General features: G+C 47.9%; 9 protein-coding genes across 9 annotated transcripts; 4 read left to right on the top strand and 5 right to left on the bottom strand.

Moving 5' to 3' along the window:
* Positions 1-27: 27 nt before the first annotated feature.
* On the bottom strand, positions 28-1,032 carry I303_102012 (uncharacterized protein; the record flags this gene model as incomplete). Its single annotated transcript, XM_018405203.1, has 1 exon — positions 28-1,032. The coding sequence occupies one exon, from the start codon at positions 1,030-1,032 to the stop codon at positions 28-30; it is 1,005 nt and encodes a 334-aa protein (XP_018265484.1).
* A 1,579-nt stretch (positions 1,033-2,611) lies between these two features.
* On the top strand, positions 2,612-4,943 carry I303_102013 (uncharacterized protein; the record flags this gene model as incomplete). The annotated part of the gene is made up of 3 exons (XM_018405202.1): positions 2,612-2,761; positions 2,840-3,882; positions 3,953-4,943. The coding sequence occupies 3 exons, from the start codon at positions 2,612-2,614 to the stop codon at positions 4,941-4,943; spliced, it is 2,184 nt and encodes a 727-aa protein (XP_018265483.1).
* Positions 4,944-7,164: 2,221 nt separating this feature from the next.
* On the top strand, positions 7,165-8,391 carry I303_102014 (uncharacterized protein; the record flags this gene model as incomplete). The annotated part of the gene is made up of 1 exon (XM_018405201.1): positions 7,165-8,391. The coding sequence occupies one exon, from the start codon at positions 7,165-7,167 to the stop codon at positions 8,389-8,391; it is 1,227 nt and encodes a 408-aa protein (XP_018265482.1).
* Positions 8,392-8,573: 182 nt separating this feature from the next.
* Positions 8,574-9,152, bottom strand: I303_102015 (uncharacterized protein; the record flags this gene model as incomplete). The annotated part of the gene is made up of 1 exon (XM_018405200.1): positions 8,574-9,152. The coding sequence occupies one exon, from the start codon at positions 9,150-9,152 to the stop codon at positions 8,574-8,576; it is 579 nt and encodes a 192-aa protein (XP_018265481.1).
* A 677-nt stretch (positions 9,153-9,829) lies between these two features.
* I303_102016 (uncharacterized protein) lies at positions 9,830-11,155 on the top strand (the record flags this gene model as incomplete). Its single annotated transcript, XM_018405199.1, has 1 exon — positions 9,830-11,155. One exon carries the CDS (start codon positions 9,830-9,832, stop codon positions 11,153-11,155), a length of 1,326 nt encoding a protein of 441 aa, XP_018265480.1.
* A 49-nt stretch (positions 11,156-11,204) lies between these two features.
* On the bottom strand, positions 11,205-12,314 carry I303_102017 (uncharacterized protein; the record flags this gene model as incomplete). The annotated part of the gene is made up of 1 exon (XM_018405198.1): positions 11,205-12,314. One exon carries the CDS (start codon positions 12,312-12,314, stop codon positions 11,205-11,207), a length of 1,110 nt encoding a protein of 369 aa, XP_018265479.1.
* Positions 12,315-12,843: 529 nt separating this feature from the next.
* I303_102018 (uncharacterized protein) lies at positions 12,844-14,028 on the top strand (the record flags this gene model as incomplete). Its single annotated transcript, XM_018405197.1, has 1 exon — positions 12,844-14,028. The coding sequence occupies one exon, from the start codon at positions 12,844-12,846 to the stop codon at positions 14,026-14,028; it is 1,185 nt and encodes a 394-aa protein (XP_018265478.1).
* A 1,841-nt stretch (positions 14,029-15,869) lies between these two features.
* Positions 15,870-16,806, bottom strand: I303_102019 (uncharacterized protein; the record flags this gene model as incomplete). The annotated part of the gene is made up of 3 exons (XM_018405196.1): positions 15,870-16,227; positions 16,327-16,503; positions 16,676-16,806. The coding sequence occupies 3 exons, from the start codon at positions 16,804-16,806 to the stop codon at positions 15,870-15,872; spliced, it is 666 nt and encodes a 221-aa protein (XP_018265477.1).
* Positions 16,807-17,993: 1,187 nt separating this feature from the next.
* On the bottom strand, positions 17,994-21,071 carry I303_102020 (uncharacterized protein; the record flags this gene model as incomplete). Its single annotated transcript, XM_018405195.1, has 2 exons — positions 17,994-20,608; positions 20,678-21,071. 2 exons carry the CDS (start codon positions 21,069-21,071, stop codon positions 17,994-17,996), a joined length of 3,009 nt encoding a protein of 1,002 aa, XP_018265476.1.
* Positions 21,072-21,469: the final 398 nt, after the last annotated feature.

Raw genomic sequence — 21,469 nt, forward strand, 5'->3', positions numbered from 1 at the left:
CATCTCCTTCCGCGACAGCTTCCCTTCTCAGTGTCGACCATCATCTAACCAATCTTGCAACTTCCAAAACTCCAACCTGTCTTGTCTTTCCGATACTTCCTCGGCTTTCCAACCGAGCGATGAGAGCTTTCGATCGAGCTCCCTTCTCAGGTCTGCAACCACCTGATCGTGTTCTAACATAGGTCCCTGATTTGGCAAATATCTGAATTCTCCAACAAAAGTGACTTTGAGTTTCGGATGACCTGCTGCCAACCTCAAGAAGGAGATCAAGAAGAACGTGTAGTACGAGGAAATGGTCTCGTATATAGATGGAGGCGGAACGATAAATACAAGTGAGAGTAAGTTTCGTAATGGCTCGACATCGTTCCCGAGTTTCGCAGGTATGAAGGGTGGATCGAAAGAAGGGAACAAGGTCGGTACTATTCCGATTATCTCTTTCGGCGATTTCCATATGACGGAAGGTATGCAAATGGCGTTCATATCGATACCTCCTCTGACAATTAGATAATCCACGTTGGCGATCCCGGCGAGAAGTCGGCAAGGCGTCTTACGTCTTGAAGAATGATCGTTGAGGCAGGGATTGCTTGATGTGATATCGAGGGTACGAAGATTAGGAAATGAAGGTGTCCATCTACCAGCGTCTTTAGTCTTGAACCATGTTACAGTGTGATCTCTGATTATCAGTATCTTGACATGGCCAAGTAAACCCTGATATGAGTTTTCGAATCTCTTCGAAACGAATATGCCGCCGAGGACTTCTTTTGGGTTGTTCGATATGGGGTCAAACGCCCATTTGGAGGGTGGGGTATAGTGCCTTGGTGTCAGTACGATGTGTTCCCATAAGACTGGACGGACTAACGCGTCGAACGATTTGGATACTTGGCATAAGGTCGATAATGCCTTTCGATCGTCTTTGAGATGACTGACGATGTTGATTATGAGTTCCGAAGGGAGAGATGACAGAGACACAAGTGGTTCAGATTGGATGCTCCTTGAGGTGAGGGTCTGCTTGGAGAACCTATCTTGGCCCATCTTTGCGGTGGTTTCGCTATCTCGAGTGTCGATAGTCTCATCATCTCAATGTCCTCTTATGAGACTGCATGTTCACTGAACCTGCGGAACCGTTCAGCGGGTTGTGTGACGGCGGCAACGACGTCTCCACACACGCTCGAGCCCTCTCAGGCACATACGATAGTCAGTGCAGGAAGGCGAGCAGATACACGTTGAACGATGATCAGTTCCCCTCATCCAGTTCATACACAACGGGTGCATGATAGATCTATTGCTTTGCGCATGGGTTGACGAGCTACATAGATCAGCATACTCGGATCAAGCGTGTGGACTGATGTCAAAGGTTTGATGCCAAGAACGATGGACATGGCATATGCGTTTGCATTTTGGGGAATGTTGTTACGTAATTGAATGCGAAGGCGCACACCACGTGTTAGCTTCCGCTGCCGATCCACTCAACTCGCTATCGTGTACTTCTCGGCCAGATCAGAATTTGTTATGACTCGCGCCGAGCGATTATCAAGCGTTTTCAGGCACACTCCGTTTCGTTATGCCTGTAAAGCTGGTGGCGAAAAGGAGGATATAACCGTCCCAGAAACAAGTACTCTTTTCATCGCCCTACTTACTGCATCTATGCTCTGTTCCGATGCATATGATAATCTGGGTGCATCGGGCAAGAACGCGGGATAATACGACGATGTGAAGCATGTGCTTGATATATGTTCATAGGCGGATCTGGGATCTGATTGAGTGACGTGGAGCGTAATAGAAATTCATGGATCGTTCGATGGAAACGAACGGCCTTCGGGCATGGAATGTTTACGGAGTTCGATGACCGAGCAAATCCACCGTACAGTATCATACTATCGTGCTAAGCCGTGGACCAAGCGTCATTTGGGTGCATAAGCAATTTTGTTATGACTGGTAATCGAGATTATTATTATTCCCATCACAGCATTCATACATTCGCCTTTCCTTCTTTCCTTCTTTATCACCTTATCTTTATTCTCGTCCATCGACATAGCATACACCATTCATATCTATACAGCTATTGACTATCGACGCACACGGTACACCACACCAGAAGCAACATCACAGACATCACGAGCAAGCAATCTATCCCGGTTACACAATCAGCCCCAATCACGCAATAACCTAACAAGCAGGAGGAGCGAATACTATAAGAATATACTTGCTATCATCGGATAGGTACGTCTATCTCGTTCATACAGTTGGATAACACTTTCATCTTCCTCACTGCATTGTTCACATTTCACACACACACCCCTCCATTGAGATACACTGCATCAAATTCCCAACCAGTTCCCTTATTCCTGGTTATCCCTCTCAATCAACCTTTCTATTCAGTTTACCCATTCCCTTGACAGGACCGTGCAAGTGGCTCTGTTTCCCAGTCGACCACTCACAACCTCTTTTCATTTCCAAAACGCCTTTACCTTCCTCGTCACTAATACTTCCTCATCGATTTCGAGCATCCTGCTGATATACATATCCATACCTCTGTAGTGGGATAGTATTCCTCCAGACCACCTCAAACATCACTCACCCTCACCTTTTAATTGTTTCACACATCATCGACATGTCGACATCCCTCTTCTCTCCCACGCTTACCGCATCGACGAATAACGACGACATCGACATGACTCTACCTCTGTCTCAAGACAAAGGGCTGGACAACTTCGAAGCCCTCTTCAACTTCGATGAGTATGGGTCACTAGGAGACGCAAGTGTGAGTTCTTCAACCCTTCCTGCATACGATCCAGACTATTGGAGGCTGATTGATGCGCTTCTCCACCTCGACTCTCAGTCTCACACTCATTCGCCCACCACCGCATCTCCCAATAGCACTCCTTCGCCACTCCCATTGCCTGTCCAGGAACCCATCACCTTCAATCCCGAAAATTTTGGATTCCTCGCCAACGATGCAAGCATGGACTTTCCGCTCGACTTCTCTTTCGGCAACGAGGTCAAGTCAGGACCGGTTGTACCGGAGGAGATTGTTCAAGTCAAACAGGAACCGATGGAATTCAACTTTGGCGAATTATCCAATTCTCAATCACCTATCACCCAAGCTAGACCAATGCCGGTACCCCAGCCATTATTGCAACAGGACACTACCATCAAGACCGATAACTTCGTCGGCTTACCAGATGATCAACAAGCAGCTCTGCAACAGCTAATGGCCAACTTAATCAAATACCAACAAACATATGGTCTCGATATTGCGGGAACTCGCGCTGCCGAACCTGTTCCAGCTGCGCCTCCTGCGCCAAGCACAATACAGCCATCAATGATCTTTGGATCTGCTACATCACCATCGACCTCCACTTTCACCCAAACTCACGCTATCTCGATGCAAGGTTCGCCTATCAAGCAAACATCAACCATGACTACAACACCGGCAGAGGACGATGAGCCGCTCAGATCAGTCGAGCCTCATGAGATGTCCGCAACTGCTGGCCCAAGTAGGTCGACGAGACAAGAGTCGGTTGTAAGCTCAGGTTTCGAGGACCTCGATACGAAGATCGACCGACTCGTACCCCTCAACACGATCTTCTCGGCTGGTAAAGGCAAAGGCGGCAAGAAGGGCGGAGGAATGTCATCAGTCGTACGCAATGACGATGAAGATCTTGACGTTGACGAGTCATGGCGACCTAGCCCAGAAGAGTACAAGAAGCTATCCTCAAAAGAGAAGAGACAATTGAGGAATAAGTTGAGTGCACGGGCATTCAGAACCCGAAGGAAGGACTACATTGGCACTCTTGAGTCACATATACAAGATCGGGACGTGGTCATTGACGAAATGCGAAGCGAATTGGTGAACTTCAGGTCGGAAAACCAAGATCTAAGGTACGTAATCAAATTTCTCTGGAATTCCACTTCGACGAAGTTTTGTTAACGATTCATCGCTCTCTGACAGGCGCGAATTAGCGGCTTTGAAGGCTAGCACAATGTCAATCCTACATCCCGAGTCGGCCACCAAGTCGAGTGTCTCTCCTGCCATGGTCAGCGCTTTGACTATGTCACCTTCTCTTCCGCCACTCTCTCCGACTACCAACGCTGTCGCCGGACCAGGTCCCAACACTACCAGAAGGTCCGCAACTCCCCTTAGCACCTTCAACCCCCGAAAAGATCTTCCTGCTTCCATCAAAGGTCAATGGGGCGGTAATGACAACATGTTTGGAGGCGGCTCTACCATCTGTCACACGATGTTCACCCCGGATCTCGTTCTTCCTTCCGCCTCATCAACCCCTGCGCCATTGCGCTCACTTGCCGATCTCCCTCGAGTCAACATCAATCCTCACCTGAATGATGACTCGACAACTCGCGGTCATATGTTGGCTGGACTAGGCAATGGTCAGGATACCTCGAAGACGTTCTCCAACTGGTCTGAGGAGACCCCCTTCTCGCTCCGATCGATGGACTCATACAGGATGCAAATGTGGTCTCGACTTGCGAGAGAAGCAGCTGCGGACAAAGCCAACATCACCGGTGATATGCGACCCAAATTCTTCGTCGAAGTCAAGGATGAACCTCAGTCACCTACATCGTCGGCTGCCGCTGCTCTCGCCGCTAGTGTAGCTTCAACACACATTACATCGAAATTGGCGAACTCGTTCTTCAGTGCTTTCCAAGGTACCGGCACCAAGCTCGATACCGATAAGCTAGCTGCCGTCGTCACTGGTCAAGCCAAACTGAAGGTTGTTCCAGCCGAATCAAGCTCCGACTTTACATATTCTTCTAGCACTGCTGAAGTCAACCACAACGAGGATTGCTTGTCAATGTTGATGGGTGGCTTGAAACTCCAGTCCGGACCAGGTCTACGTTCGCCTGGTGTTGGAGCTCGAGAAAACCCCTTAGGCACTCTTTGCGGATTCCTCACCAGGACTTCCGCGCCTACCAGGGCGTAGGATATGTCCTACACTCACAATCACAACCACCCTCTTCATCTTTCATATCACGACTTCCCTCCTTAACGACACTTTTTACTCACTTGCTATGTATGTACCCTAAATAGATGTAACATAATTACAACCACTCTTGTGCCTTTTGAAACAGCGATCTCCTTTCGATTTGGTCGAATTTGTCTTTTGATATTTGAGGCGGGACTCGGGCACGAGAGGAATTAACGTTGGTTGACGGATTCCGCCGACTGTTCGTTCTCTATGCTAAGACACATGTATATATATATGAGATATGGATGAATATGACAATCATATTGCGATACTTGACTGCACTTTCACTCAGAGCATATTGAGAAAGCATCTCAGCAGAAGGCCCCAAATGACAAATGAAACACTAGATTGTGGATCGTTTGCCCCCTTTCCTTGATTTAACCTTGCTCAATTGATCTATTCTCTTCCTCCTTTTATTCTTTCTGTCCACCTCGAAACCAATTACTGTTAGTTAATCCATGACCTATTCACAATCTCTTGTGCTGAATACATACACAGTGATGTCCATGATACCCATCCTCCCAGACGAAATCATCGAGTACATCCTCAACTGCATTTCGATCGTCGATCAACCCGTGCTGGAGCGGTGCGCCGTGGTTTCCAAGCGATTCAACCGGATTGTAACTCCGATACTTTGTAGATGGTATCGACCCTTGTTCCCAGCATTGTCCCATACGAAGCTGGGCGCGAAAACCAGTGGGAATACTGATATTCCTCAGCACGGAGTATTCGGTATATCGGAAAAGCGTCGGAGAATGGTCCAGATCTTCAGCGTTGAATCGCACCATCGTTCATTCTGCACCTACACTTACAATCACTCTCACTCTGATCCTGATCCTGGTCAACGAGATGAAACACATCAGAGTTTCGACTTACCGAATCTTGAGGTTCTGGATTTAGATCTTCGACACATAACAGACGGGAAGAGAAAGATACACCATCCCCCGAATCCACATTCAATACGACAGAGCTTGAGTAATGAAGGTGAATGTGCTCATGAATGAAGTATGCCGAATCGATCGATACCAACGCCAAATTGCAGATTACTCGATGCACTTAGACCTACGATGATCGTATATCAGCATGACGATTCCCCTTTCAAGTCGTTGTATCTTGGTAGATACTCGGATATCCCATCATGTATCTGGGGAAAAGCGGACACTCTGGTCTTGTTAATCTCGAATACAAATGCACGCACAAGCGAAAGACAAAGGAGGTTAGGTGTGACGTTGCCCGGGGATAATGCACCATGCTTGAAGAAGATCTATTATGTCTTTGATCTCTTACCTTCAGAAATGCTTGATGTCAGTAAGAGAAAGAGTAAGAGGGATCCAATGCATCGAGGATTCAGACAGGTCAGAAGGCGAAGTGAGAATCAAGAACACGAAGAACCATTAAGTCCTCAATTTGGTATCGAGAATGAACGCGATATTGACACTTGGATTCTCGTAAATATCCTAGCGAAGGCGAGGCAGGGATGTGAGGTGATAGTAGTGAATAGTGAATCGACAATAACATCTCAGGAAATTGATCTTGATTTGCGTCAATCGGAACTCGTCGTACAGACCAAGCTCAGCACCGATTTTACGGGAAATTAAAAGCGGACTACGAGCGGAGAACCAAGTCTCCAGTGATACATGAAGGACGATCTCGAACGGAAATGATGGATCGACTGGGCATGCTTAGATTTACGACGTGGCTCCAGTTTGTGCAGGAGAACGCAAGGTGCTGTGAATGATTCGAAGATCGTCAATTGCGGACTCGAAAATATTAGAGGAGTTTAGACTAAGATTAGCAATTGCGAAGGGGGTTTCACGCATTCTCGAGACTTCCGAGATCGCAACCTCAGGATATGCTATGATATACACAACATAAACATTGGTGAGGTTTGCCATGGTTGCTTGAAAGAGGAAGCTGTGTTAGGCCGAGTCTTTGACGAATCTTTCAACGCATTTCTCTTCGATCATTCGGTCGCCGAAGATGGATATCGAAGGACAGCTTTTTACACCGAAGATCCAGTTGCTTTGCGCTTACACACTTGGCTTGACTGTAGTGCCCCCAAGGTATGTATTATATAGTTCGAGCAGTTATGATGCCCTAGAGGGTTGGCGTCCGACATTCGAGCCAATACGTCTCTTTCGAATCAAGCCAATTTTCGCTATACAATATCGCCCAAATGAAGGACCCCAACAACGGCACTGACAACCTCTCTCTCGCTCCGCTACCAGATGATCTCCTACACCGGATCCTTTCCCTTCTGTCAGCCTGTGACATAGACCAGCACCGATCCACTCTCGCATCATGCATTTTGGTGTCCAAGCAATTCAGCGCAATCGCAACACCCCTCCTCTGGCGGAATTACAAACCGATTATCCCACCGCCATGCGATCCCACCGAACCTGCCCCGATTGATTTACCAATTATAGATACCTCCATATGGAATGATAATCTATTCAGATTAGTCAAAGTCTTCAGTGTCAGTACACACGACGATACTTGGTGTAGATTCTCTAGACCTCGTCATTTGGAATTACCTAATTTGGAGGTACTTCGGATTCAAGTGCGCAAGGAGTTCGCAGGTTGGAGGGATTATCATTCCACCCCTTCGCCTTCTCTCCCAACCTCAGCTCCAGCCTCAGAATCAACATCACACTCCAAGTCAAAGTCAAAGGCCAGATCGAAATCGACAAGAAAATCATGCAAACCGGGAGTAAAGATGAAAGATGACAATTGCGACAACAAGACACCCTGTAAATTGATCAAAGGGCTCAAACCGAGAATAGTGGTATACGAAGGCACGTCCCTAAACTGTCTGTGGCCCGGTGCGAATTCCGACATTCCGCAGAGGGTATGGAGTCAAGTGGAAATTCTAGTATTCATAGTATCGGCGAAGGAGGCTCGATATTTTCACATGATGGGACATGTCGAACTGCCCGAGCGCAAGTATCTGGGCAATCTGAAGAAGGTGTATTGGATATTTGATCCAACGTTGGAATTGGGAGAGAGTCATGTACCCTGGCTGGATGGGAATGGGTCATGGAAGGTCGATTGGGCGATCTTGATGAAGATATTTATGACTGAAGGGGTGAACTGTCATTTCATTGTCGTAAATAGTGCAGCAACGAGTCTGGGATCGGCTTCTTCGGAAGAAAATTCGATGTTAGAGATTCAAGAGAAGATTGAAGAGCGCTTTAGGAGGGATTATGAGGATAAAGTAAGAGATGGTGCTTCGGATCCGGAGGAGGAGGAGGTCCGGAGACTTTTGGATCGTTTGGATTTGGTAAAGTTCATCAGCTTAGACGAATTTGTGGAAAAGGCGAGATGGTGGGAGTTCCTCGATCTGGCTGAGTTGGAGCGATTGAAGGAGGTCAAGAGAGGAATTGAAGCGAGGTCGAACTTATAACTCGAAATGTAGGCCATGCATGAGATTCCTTCTGTCTGTATCATCTATATTGCGGTATACAGTATTACATATATCTCGAGCTGTGGTGAGGATGCTGGACTCCATCCTGATTTCGTGATGAGATTTGTCCTACTATACACTTCATCTCACTTCACTGAAGCTGCTATAATACACTTCTTGATCTACTCTCTGTTCAAATTTCGCCATTTTTCGACCTCTTCCACCGAAAGTATATCCACCAGATCATCCATACCCTCCATCCACTCGGTCAAAGTCAGAAAGTCCAATTGTTTAAGCCTATTCGCGATCGTTACTTCTTTCCAATGGATATCTCTCAGCATCTCTTCCGTTCGTTTGCTGACCTCTTGTACTAAGTCCTCGTGAGTCTTCCAACCTCCCACGAAATTGCGACTCAAAAGACAACTGAGATCCCCCACGATACGGATATTCGAATATTTGAAATACTTGAGTATATCGACAAGCGCATTGATGAGTGAATATCCCTGGAATCCTCTGACGCTAGGATGCATCACGAAAGTAATCATTCGTGGTCGAGGCGTTATGATTTTGGACCCATTGTTCAAACGAAGATGTTTCATGTGAGGTAATTGACGACGAATCACTGTGTCTTGTCTGACGGAGTGCCATATCTCGGGGGTATATTTCGGTCGGCCATATGTAGTCTTCTGACCCCGCCTGAGTTGAGAATCAGGTGTTGGATCGGTCGGCGCTGCACAGTAAAGAAGCTGAGTATCGGACATCCTTGCTGAGAATGGGATGGGGCTTGCGCTGCGTGGCTTGTAGGGAAGTGGAGTGTATCCTAGTGCTGAATGTTCTCAAATTCGAGGACGACGGTTTGGATTTCGGTCTCTGTCGGTCTATCTGCACATTCGATTCGTATGGTGTGATCTCCCTCGTTCAGGCATTCGCAGTAGGTGTCTGCATGTTGATGGATATGGAGGACTCGAACAAACTTCATCGAAGTACTATGCATGATCGCCTGAAGCTGATTCTCTGTCCCATTGAGGGACAACTTCCGCCATAAGATTGGCGAGATATATTCGTGGAGCAATTTGGTGGTGCGAGATAAGGCTGAAAGCGAGCGGCGGTCATCTTTAAGATCCCGGATAATGTGCTGCAGGATGTCGGGTGCAATAGTCGAGACGGAAGTCGTGTGACGTTCACCATCCCCTTCACCCCTCTCAACGGGCAGCATTGAATTACGAGTACGAAATGACTGTCCTCGACACTGCAGAGTTGCTTATTTAAGTCGAACTCATACTGTACTCATCGGTGAATGGAAGGAGTACTGATCATTCCTCGGCGCAGGACTGGCCATTGATAGACAAAGACGCACAGATCACCTGTCCCCCACTACCTGTGCTGTGTACACAGCTTTCCCTGAAGCATCAAGCATGGTTCATGGCTGCCTGTCATTATGTCAATCCCTAATGCCGTCCATGATTTGCATATATCACACTTATTTTTCGTGTCGAACGGACTATTACCCAATAACATCTCGAACGAGCCGAGCCAATTAGATACCATGGGGCAAAGCCATACCAGTCACCTGGCGAATGCCCACGAGTCTTCCTCTGAAGCTGAGTCACCTATCTTCACTGGACGGCTTCCCACCGATATCTTACTTCAAATCATCGGTCTACTCGAATACGAGCAGGTCAAAGCCACCTTATCGGCCCTCGCCCGCACTTCGAAATACATGCATCAACTGATCACTCCGTTACTGTGGAAGCACTTAACCTTGAAACCCTCCGTCGACGACAATTCCGATAACAAGGCACTCAGTCCCAGTCCTTCCAGCCCTGGGAGCGGCAAAGCCAGTCCGAGTCAGATCCCCTTTATCTTTCGCTCTAAAAAGCTCTTACCTGATCATCAACGTCGGTTCGATCTTGTCAACACACTCGAAATTAACAAACACAATATCGAATGGTGTCAAACCGGATCTTTGCGCTGGACACCGTCTTTCCCCAATCTACGAACACTCCGTATAGAATCTTCTCAACTTTGTACTACTGCTACGAAGGATGACACCAAACGATCCTCCTGTAGACTAATCAGCGGAATCACCCAGCTCGATTTTCTGATTGTTCGAGGATCAATCGATATGGACAAAGTCTGCATTCCCCGGACTCTCTGGAAATTACCGAGAGAAATTTTAGTCGTATCGAGCTATCACCAGATATATAAGCGATTCCTGCCTCCTGCAGAATACAAAGGCGACTTACCCCGTCTCGAACGTATAACATACCTCACACCGGAGAAGGCTGATCATGCGGAGAATATTCTTGAATCACCTCATTTCGTTCTCAACGTCAGTCGGATACTCATAGAATACGAATTTGTCAAAGTATGCTACGTGGGCAATTTCAGGTATAAGACTGAGGGAGGAGAGAAGGTGGATCATGCTCAGGCGGTGAAGGAGTTTGAAGATCGGCTGAAAAGGATGATGGTTCCGAATTACTGGACGACGTATATGTTGGTGAAAAGACAGCAACGGTTGGAATTTATCAGTTTGGATAAGTGGATAGAGGATGAACAGCGATGGAAGGGAAAGCTGACAGAGAAGGAGGTTGACGGATGGAGGAGACCTGTGTCAAAGCGTACAGCGGGGAAAAGAGCAAGCATTTTCGGCTTACTTCTGTCAGGATCAACATACGGTAGCTGGTGTCCAGGGAGGAGGCCTAGCATCCTCAATGCAGGTGGCTTTTGGGCATGCGGCTCTCGTTACAATACATGCCTGTAGGTATTGATCATGTCATGCCGAGAAGAGGAATACGCCAAGTGTCTCTTCTTCATCCATTCTGATCTATCGTGTTGACCCAATCTTGGATCTGCTTGAGGGGGAATACATCGGCCCAATTCTTCTTATCTCGAACCCACTCTCTGAGAGGAGTGAAAGATAATTTCCCTTGTATCTGCAATATCGCCTCTGCGTTCCATCCCATCTGCTTCAGATGTTTGGCCATCTCGAGGCAGACCGTACTGACCTGCTCTTCTTGCGAGAGGAGTTGTCTCAAATCTGCAGCAGGTGACGTGTTGCTTTTCTGATCCAATTTTCCCACTATACAGATATTTATATCTTTGAAATCTCTCAATAGAGACAGTAGAATCAAGACAAGGGGCTTCCTTGGGGTTTCTACCGTTATCTCTGATGGTTGAAGGATGAATGTGAGTGATCTTAAATTAGGTAAACTGGTGGTTGATCCGTGATAAGGGTGAAAATGTGTTATGCTGGAGGGTAAACAACGTGATACGACAATTATGCGTTTGGGCGATTTCCAGATTTGTTGAGGTATGATATCATCGTTCATGTTAAGCCCGCTGTCCGACCTCAATCTGACGATCAGACGGTCTGGATTCATCCTGCGTAATAATTTGCAGGGCGCTTTCTCACTTGGTCTCCCTCTTGGTGTGGGATCATCATTGTGAAATCGATTATTGTCCAAACAAAGATCCAGGACCCGTAAATTAGGGAAGAAGGACGATGGTTCGTTGAATGATGTCTTGCACCAGCTAGATGGGTGAGGGACTAGGGACATTCGCTCGACGTGTTGGGCGAGTCTGAGGGATACCTGAGCATCGGTTCCATCGAGTAAGGGATTTGGAAAATGCTTTACCGGACGAACGTCGCTTGTATGCGATCTGTCAATATCTTCCTGGTTTTGAGAGGAATCGTGGATGGCGTGAATGGTAATGCCTGAGGTTAAAGCTGAGGTCTGCAAGTCGAGATGGGACCATATGATTGGTGAGAGGACGCTGTAGAATTGTCTGGAGGTTCGACACCATTTAGAAAGGGAAGGTAGATCGTCGGATAAGTGCGATATGATGTCGTTCAGGATTTCGGGCAGTATGCTGGATAGAGAGGGCTTTTCATTGCTTGACATGGACTTGGGATCGCCCATGTGTACCGTCGTGAGCTCACCCTGAACAGCGACCATTCTTCGCTGGAATGAACAACGTTGCGATTGATAAGAAGGTAGATAGCTCGTTGTTCCTGAATCTGGTCTTATCTCGCCCGATGACGTAAGGGTGGTGCAGCGAGATCCGAGCGCCCATATTTAGGTCAAAGCGCATCTGCTTGACTATGTGATCTGCAAGTCGAAACCAATTTTCTGTCTCATTCTCCATTGTGCGGCGAAAGAATCTCGGAGTTCGAGATTGGCTTGATGTTCACTCACAAGAACTGTCGTCGTAGTGACATCGCCCACAATTTTTGCATGATCCGAAGCCCTTGCGGCTTTTCATCAGCGAACAAAGCGCTTCATCCTGACGCACTGACGGATGGTCGGCTACATGCACGCACAACGTGTAAGAGTGCACACTGGAAAACCTCAATGAGTCAACTCCAAGACTAAGACAAGTCTTGCACGACAGTCATTGAGCCCATCAAGTCATTACTTTTATACACTCCGAGTTTACAGTCCATTTAGCATGAGCCCAGGTCACTCAAATGAACCTGCGTCTACGGCTGACACCAAGAACGAGGACTCATCCTCATCTCCCTCAAATCGGCGGCGCCTTCCTCTGGAGCTCGTGCATCGAATCATTCATCTTCTCAAAAATGATAAACCAAACCTTTCATCGCTGGCGAGGGTGTCCAAGCAGTTCCACCAGATCGTCATACCCCATCTGTGGAAGCACTTCGATATTGATCCTCAAATGCGGTATGCCATATTCAACGGAAAATACGCAGCAGCCGCTACCGGGCCTCTACCATACGCCTTTTCTGAGGACAACAACAATAAACATGACTGCAACGGCTTGTCGTCCCAGCAATCCTTGAATCAGATCCACTATCTTTCTATCAGCTATCATCCTTATTCCTGGTGCACCGATACCTCAGGCTCAGTCTCAAAATGCGACCCAGAATTGTTTTTAGATCAAGAGCCGGGGTCGAGCCTACCGCTCAAACCCGTCAGTCTGCCAAATGTGGAAGTCCTAGAATTTCATTCGCTGAGGTACGGCCAGCTACACCATGAGCTGCTATGGCCCGGCCAACAATCGAGAGTGCACGGTGAATGCAGATTACTCCAAGCGGTCAAACCCAGACATATCGTGGTGCGGAGATTGCTGCACGAAAGCTTCTTCTTCAACGATATCAATATACCTCAATCGATATGGCATCACACCCAAACTCTGACAATCATCAATTCACCCTCATCATTATTTGACTGCGATATCCTCAAGCCCTTTTTCGGCTCTCAGCTCGACTTATCTGGATTAGACTCAATCGTCTGCATTCGACCACCGTTCGAGCCCTTCAACTTTGCGATGCTGGACGTCCTGTCTCTATGCCAATTTCTCGACACGCATGGAAGTATACATATCACCATAGTTGACACTTTCGGACCAATACCTCGCTGGGGACGGCAAGATCAGCTCGTCGTGGAGCCTGAAGATGTTCAAGCGGAACTCAGGAAATGGCTCAGGCGGATTATGGAGGATATGAGCTGGAAGCGAGATAAGATTGAGGCGAGACTTATAAATGTGGAGTTTGTGAGGCTAGACAAATGGATGGAGCAGAGATCTAGGTGGTCAGATACGTTTCAAGAGGAGGAGCTTGAAAGCTGGAAAGGAGCGTTGGACAATAAGAAGGAAGAAGGTGAATCTGGCTGACTGAACACCATTCTGCTTGAATCAACCTGTACAAAACGTACTGCTTCCAAAGGCACCGTTTCAGAGTTTGTGTGTACTGTATGTATATATGTACTAGTGATAGGGTCTTCGCCGCCTAGCACCTACTCCCAGAGCAAGCCTGTCCTCCCCTTCAACCTATCAAGCATATTTCAGCGTCTCAAAATTGAATAATTATTCTATACGAGTAGATATATGATCATACTGTATAATCAATTTTGGCAAGCTTATCCTTGTTCTGTCCCTCATCAACATCGCACCTCATTTTCCATTTTCTTCACATCCCCGGCCCAGTAATCCAGTTGAGAACCTCGCTGCACGAGGACCCTGATATCGAAATATTAGGTCATCTTTCGTCCTCTGTCCATCGTGGGCCTCCAAGTGCAGTGAGTGAGTGACGCATCGCCCGACTTTTAACGCGGATGATTGTGGTTTTATACTGCATGCGAAGCTGACGAGATGTCCGATTCGCCAGTCCACCCTTGAGAAGTCTATGAAGACTAGAACAGAAACAATGGTCCATGTTCGAAAGTCTACTCGCTTGAAATCGAAAACTCATCCATTACCCACAGTCAACGGGATTCCCTCATCTTTCAGATTCAGTCATCTTCCTACCGAGACCCAGGCTGATATCATATCTCACCTCGCCTCCGATACACCAAGCCTTCTGAGCTGTAGTCTTGTCTCCAAGAAGCTCTTCCGGTTGTGCGCGCCATTCATCTGGAATCATCTCAAGCTCAATCCATGGACATCATCAACCGAAAGCCACACCAAGAAGCTCATCCTGCAAGCCGGGAACAAAGACCGCTTAGGCCTCAGTGTCGAAGGAAGTAAATTTAGAAAATACCTCTTGAACCAGGTGACGAGATTCACATTGACATATCATGATCCGCGATGGTGTGGACATCCTTCGGGCGGGATGGTACCTCTGCGATTACCCAATCTCCAAGTTCTCGAGTTGAACCTGGGGGAGTGGGAGTGGAGACTTCATGTGTATCATCAAAACCGAAATGAAAATGCACCAGATCAGAAACGCTCGGTCAGCGTTGATATGCAGGGAAAGGACATGGATATTCTATGGATCCAGTGCAGGTTCCTATCGGATGTTCATCCCAAAACCATCATCTTCCGACACTGCGACCTCGAAATTAATCCCTTGAAGTTGCCGGGGGTGCGGAGATCACTGTTCCGCTATACGCAGGACGTGATCATCACTTCACAAAACCACCATCAGGTGGAGCCCGGTACGCTCATGAATCACTGCCGGTGGGACACTCCCTTGGGCCACCTGAGATCGATCACATGGATTTTCGACCCAATATCTAGCCTGTCCCAGCGAACAGCCAATGCTGCTTCCCCGTCGACGGCCGTGGCGAATAGCAATGTAGGATGGAGCAACGTCTGCGTCCTGTATAGACCCGTGATGCGGCATTCACTCTAGTCAACGCCGATCCGGTCAGGGGCAGCGATTTCGATCACGATGCATGGAAAGCTACCAAGGATTGGTTCACCAGAAGAGCGATATCAGATGGTCTTTCCGATGAGGAAATAGAAAGAAGAATGACCAAGTTGGAGTTCCTGTCTATGGAGCAATACTACAGTATGAGGGAAAGATGGGATGGTCTTCTATCACGAGAAGAGGTGTCCGAACGGAAAGCGAAGGTTGAAGGCTGAGAGAACGAAAGCGAAGAGGAGTTAGAAAGAAAAGAGGGTTGATTCGTAAAAGACAAGGTATCCCAAAATATTGTCCGATAGTACGTATTTAAAGGTATGAGGTGAAAAGGACTTCTTGCTGTGCATGCATTATTCCCAATTTATTACGATTAGAGGGAGACAGCGAGCGAGAGAAGGGCGTAAGCTGAACCAGCAACAACGGCGTAGCTGACGGTAGAGGTCAGACCAGCACCACTGTTAGCGTTTCCACTGGGGATCGAGCCGGAGCTTGAGGCCGAGGTGGACGAGTTGGCAGCGAGAGCGGTAGTTGAGGCAGCTCGAGAAGTGGTGGACGCGGCGGTACTAGCTGCTTTGATGGTGGTAGGCGCGGTACCAGCGGCAGCGGCGGACGTGGTAGCTTTGGCAGAAGTCGCAGCGGCGGCACTGGCAGCGGCGGAAGTTTGGGCTGCGGAAGAGAATGAACAGATGTAGCCCGAGTTGGGGTTGCTTGAGTCACCGGCGACGCAGCTGTAAGACAAAAGAGCAACAACCGATAGGTGGTCAGCGAGATCGACACAATTGAAGGAGCCATGGTGACGAAAGCGAGCCAGAGTGGATATGACTCACGATCCTCCGGGACAACTGTCGGCGGTATCCCTACAATCGCCGTATGAACCCGACGAGCCAGAGGAAGAATCTGAGCTTGAGCTTGATGAAGAAGAAGCGGAGTCTGCGGACGAGGTGGCTGCGGGGAAAGAGCAGATGTATCCTGAGTTCGGGTTGCTGGAATCTCCGATTACACAGCTATTTATATCGATCGAACAATCAAGCATAAAGGTCAGCTTTATACTAGACATCAGACTGCGGATGTCGATCAATTGAACTTCAAATTAAGGGCCATGCAGCGTATAAGTGTATAAGTGTGAACATGTGTGTGCGTGTGTGTGTGTGTGAAGGGGATTATAACTCAACTCACCTTCCTCCAGGACAACTATCGGCGGTATCTCTACAGTCGCCGTAATCGGCTCGAGCGATGAGTTTGGGACTAGCAGCAGCGAGTGCTGAGGTAGCTAGAGCAAGGTTGGCAAGTACGATGGAGACTCTCATCTTGGCTATTCAGTTGATGATCGATTGATTGATTATAGAAATTTATGAGTGTTGTTCACTATGGAGAACAAATTGGAAGAGAAGAGATGGTGTAAGTAAACAGAACATCGTAACGCGGGCAATTATATATCCATCAATACCAGTACCGATGCCCATCGTCTGTCCCTCGGACCATCAAATTTCTCCTGACTGACGGACGGATCGAGCTGAATCGAATGGAAGCGAAGAAAAACAAAGCTCGGTCTCGCTCGCACTGCACGGATCAACAAGGTACAGACAGACAGTACCAGACGCAAGGAAAGGACGCGTTGAAATGTCGAGATGGGTTTTGGATTTGTTTGTCTCGTACCTGAAATTCTGGAATCCCTTAAATCCAAGCCGGTATATAACCCATCCGTAGTGACGTTACCAGCAAAACCGAAAGGAAACAAACGGGCGGTGCCTCAGTCAGATCAGATCAGATCAGATCAGGTTTAAAACCTTAAGAATTCTACCTCACGCTTTGCAAGTCAGTTCAGTTTGTTTTGATCTGAGTTTGATTTCGGATCGCGTTGATGTTGATCTTCGGGCCGTACTAACGGATCAGGAACGCGGTCTAGCTCTGGCAAGTGGTTCCATTTAAAAATCATGATTGAAGATGAATTTAAATTAGAACCAGCAGCATGTACTCACAGTATGAGCGAATCAAGCAGTGATGGTCCGCATGCGTGGGGAACACCGATACCTGACAAAGACAAAGCGGAAAGGGAAGGATCATTGCGTCGAGATTGGTCTGTCTGGGTGTTATGTGATGTACTCGGACTTCGACATTGCCGACAAATCTCACGCTGTCTATGCCAATGAGACCTCTTCTGCTTAGGCTCACACAGTCGCTGAGAACAACGAGACAGCTGTCGTAGACTAGATCAACGGAAGTTTCCTCGAAAGCGATGTTCAGCCTGATACAAAATGCATTATAGTGTCCATGACAATATCAGAAATGGCAAGAATTGTCCATTTGTCCGTTACTCGTCGTAATCTGTAATCCGTAGTCCGTGATAATCGTTAAAAGTTGAAGATAGAACAAGGCTAAACAAGTAAAGAGATACAACTGATCGAGCTTATGGGTATACAAATTAATGTCCTAGGAATACATAACCAAATTGAGTGTCGCAACGAGACTCCCCGTCGATTCGAAAGGGAACCGGCTAAGCGCCAGCTAATAGCTCCTCAAGTTGAGCTTCATTCCAGTCCTGAAAATCTAATCCGAGACTCTCGAACTTCAGACTTCTCAATTGCATCTCCCTACTCAGGCTCGAGAATTCCAACTGGTCGCTCCCAGCAGGAAGTGGTGGAAGAGGAATATCTTGCAGAAAAATCAACGAATCCCTATTCCCCTGACCATCTTTGTTTGATTTTGATGCCCTCTTACTATGATGATTATACGGTGTGGACTGATGTTGATTTTGTTTTCGAGCGGAATGTAATCGCTTCAATAGAGCTTCGGGTGAGGCGAACCTTTTCTTGGGCTCGCCATTACTGCCCGTTGAGGAGTCCGCCGAAGTCGCAGTTGAAGCCGAAGGGATATTGGGTAATTGAGGTGGAGTTTCAACTAAAACCATATCGCTAGGCAATGATTCTATCTCTGCCAGACCTTGCTCGCCCTCCCCTTCTAGTGCCTTATCTGCATCTACATTAAGACCTGTTGTGGTTTGTGAGATCCGCGAAGCAGATGCTTTCGGCGTGGGTTCATCTTGCTCTTCTGCTTCTGCGTCCTGATGGTCAGGGAACATCTCAACCATCTCTTCCATCGGTGTGCTGATCTCTTCCTCCGATTCAGTCTCGCTGCCCCGCCTTTCTAGGACTCTGGACTGTCTTTTCTCCTCCATCTGAACTACGGCAGTAGCTTCTTCCTCACCTTCAGCTTCATCGTTCTCTTGATGAGAGGTGATTGTTGGAGGGCTTTGTAAGTTGAGCAGCATTGGATTACCCAGCATCACAACAGCTTCGACACTCCTTCTCAGCCCTTGCGGGGGCACGATGACCACGTTGGTCGTTTTACCCGGTGGCGAAGCTAGGAACTCCTGTAATGAGAGTGCTTGAGAAGGATCTCGGCGGGTTCGAGGCGAAACATGCATAAGTTGAGCATGGATCACTTCATGCTCATCCTCCAGATCGCCATCGATGTCATCGATATCAATAGTAGAAATCGAGATGATAGATTGGTCGGAAGTACTGGGTCTGCCCTGTGTTGGCGACTCCGTCCGACGGCTCGACGATTCGGGTACTTCGAAGGCTGGTAGAAGACTTCGCGGCTCTTCCACCATAATCGATGAAGATGAAGGGGTGGAGGGATCGGTATCGTTTGTTTCTTCGTCAGATAGGAACGTGAGCGATTGAATGGCTTTCAAGGATTCGCTCCTTCTAGGTAAAGCCGAGGCTGTGACCACAGACTCATTCTGATCCGAATTCAGTGTCTTGGCTCTCTTTCCTATCATAGGTCCGGTTGAGCAGGAATGCTCCTTGCTATTGATGGCTTTTTTACCTTTCTTATATGCTTCTGGTAAGGCAGGAACCATTGGTACAGGGGAACCAGAAGAGGTAGCAGATATCGGCATCGAATGCGATTTCTTCTTGAATGCCTGAGACATGTTGGACAGCGAGAATCGTTTACTCAGACCTCTTGGCTGGACAGATGCGGAGGAAGGCGTATTCATGACGGCGGACATATCTGTCTTCCCAGTCGACAAAGCGGGGGTCAACGGAGATGGCTCAGCTGAAGATGACGATTTGGAAGTTTTGGTATCGATCTTGAGAGATGGCTTCGACTCTGCTCTCTGCAGGATCTTTTTGCCTTTGTGAGGTTTCTCATCCTTGTGAGAATTGTCGTCGTCTATCGAGATCCGCTCCCGAAGTGGTAAAGGTGGTACAGGCGGGACAGAAGATGTAGAGCTCAAAGCATCTGGAGGAGTGGACGAACTGAAAAAGAATTTCTTGAGCGAGCGTTGTTTTCGAATCTGTGGTCTTGGCAGGTCAGGCAGCGGCGGCACTTCGGCATTCTTCAATGACGATGAAGAGAGAGCAGCTGATAGCGATAATGCTCTGGATCTTCGAACGGACTTAGGAATGGGCGCTTGGACAGATGATGCAGAGTCGGCCGTCTCGCTTGAGGGAACAGCCGACGACGGGGCAGAGGTTGGCGATGCGGGTTGATCTGACACTATAGGCGGAGTAGGCACTCGGTCGATCTCCATTGCTTCCGGCGATGTAATGATGTCGCTCGCTTCCGCCTTTACAATACCACTAGCACCTTCTTCGCTCGTAGTTCCGATGACGTCCATTGCTGAGTCCTCCTTCCCTACCCTCATCCGCTTATTTGCGGCGATCTCTTCCTGGCTTTCCAGACTCCTCATCATTCCACTGACCACAATAAGCGGAGGAGAGGTGGGTGGACTACTACCGTTGTCCAAAGTCATGTTGATCCCGCTCATCCGCTTGCGACGATCTTCGGCCACTTCTTCCCTCTTTTTAGGCATGACGATGTTCCCGCCTCCAAAAGCGGTCGATGACCAGCCCACCGAATTTCGAGAGAATTTCGGAGGAGGCATGACAAATCCGTCTGCCATTCCAGCCCAAGTAGGTGATTGCGAGTATATACTCATCGGACGTCTGGGCGGGGATTGTGGAGGTGAGCCTGGTCTCCTGGGCGGGGAGGTTGGCGGAGAGGTCGGCGGCGAGAGTAAGGGATGAGGGAGGACTGGTGGTGGGGTTGCCGGTCTGGTCATATGAGGAGGAGGATATAACATGATTGGCTCCGTTTGTTCTGTAACACATGCCCGATTAACATGATCCGCAGACGATACGTATAAAGGTGGAAGAATGATTCACTTACCCTCGGGAGGAGGAACAAGTCTGACTCTAGGTAACGTCCTTACTCTTTCCCATTCCAATTCATCTTCTATCCCAAAACCATGCTTTATACTAGTCGAAGGCCCAAAGATCTCCTCGGATCGATTGATGCCCATCATGATCGGTACACCGACCTGGTTCTTCTTTACAGCTGCCGCGGAACCTGAAGTTGAGCTATTCTGCCGTATATTGCTGCTGGTCGGTATCGCAGAAGTCGAAGCTGCATGCGAAGCTTGACCGTACGGTGAAGTCGAAGTCGAGGTGGAAGCTGACGAAGAAGCTCGTCTAAGCTTCGATAGAAATGAACGTTTGGCTTGTAGCTGTGTATGAGGCGGGGAAGTTGTCCGATGTGATGGGACACCAATTTCGAGCTCCATATTGAACGGATCCTTTCGCGAGAGGATACCAGAGCGATTTTACTGTGTGCCCGGTTGAGCTAACGTACAGAGACTAGCCGGCCACCTGTGAGTGAATGCTGAAAGACTTGCGTCGTATGTTTTTGTGATACAACCACTGCACAGCTAGCTGGAGCGGTTCCTGTTCCGTTGGGACGTAATTATTTGATATTGATATTGATATTATTGATTTTGATGATGTTCGGTGTTCTTTGATTTTGGAATATGCCGAAATGTTTAGAGTTTATGGTTAATTTAACGAGATCTGCACCCTGTTTTATCCCTTCTTGCGGGTCTTGTTTTCTCCGACTCGCACACCAGGATTGATGATCTGTACCTTGAAGACGTTGAGGTATGTATGTGTTTGTGAACAGATGTCT

Source organism: Kwoniella dejecticola, chromosome 2 (assembly GCF_000512565.2).
Source record: "Kwoniella dejecticola CBS 10117 chromosome 2, complete sequence".
NCBI lineage: Eukaryota > Fungi > Basidiomycota > Tremellomycetes > Tremellales > Cryptococcaceae > Kwoniella > Kwoniella dejecticola.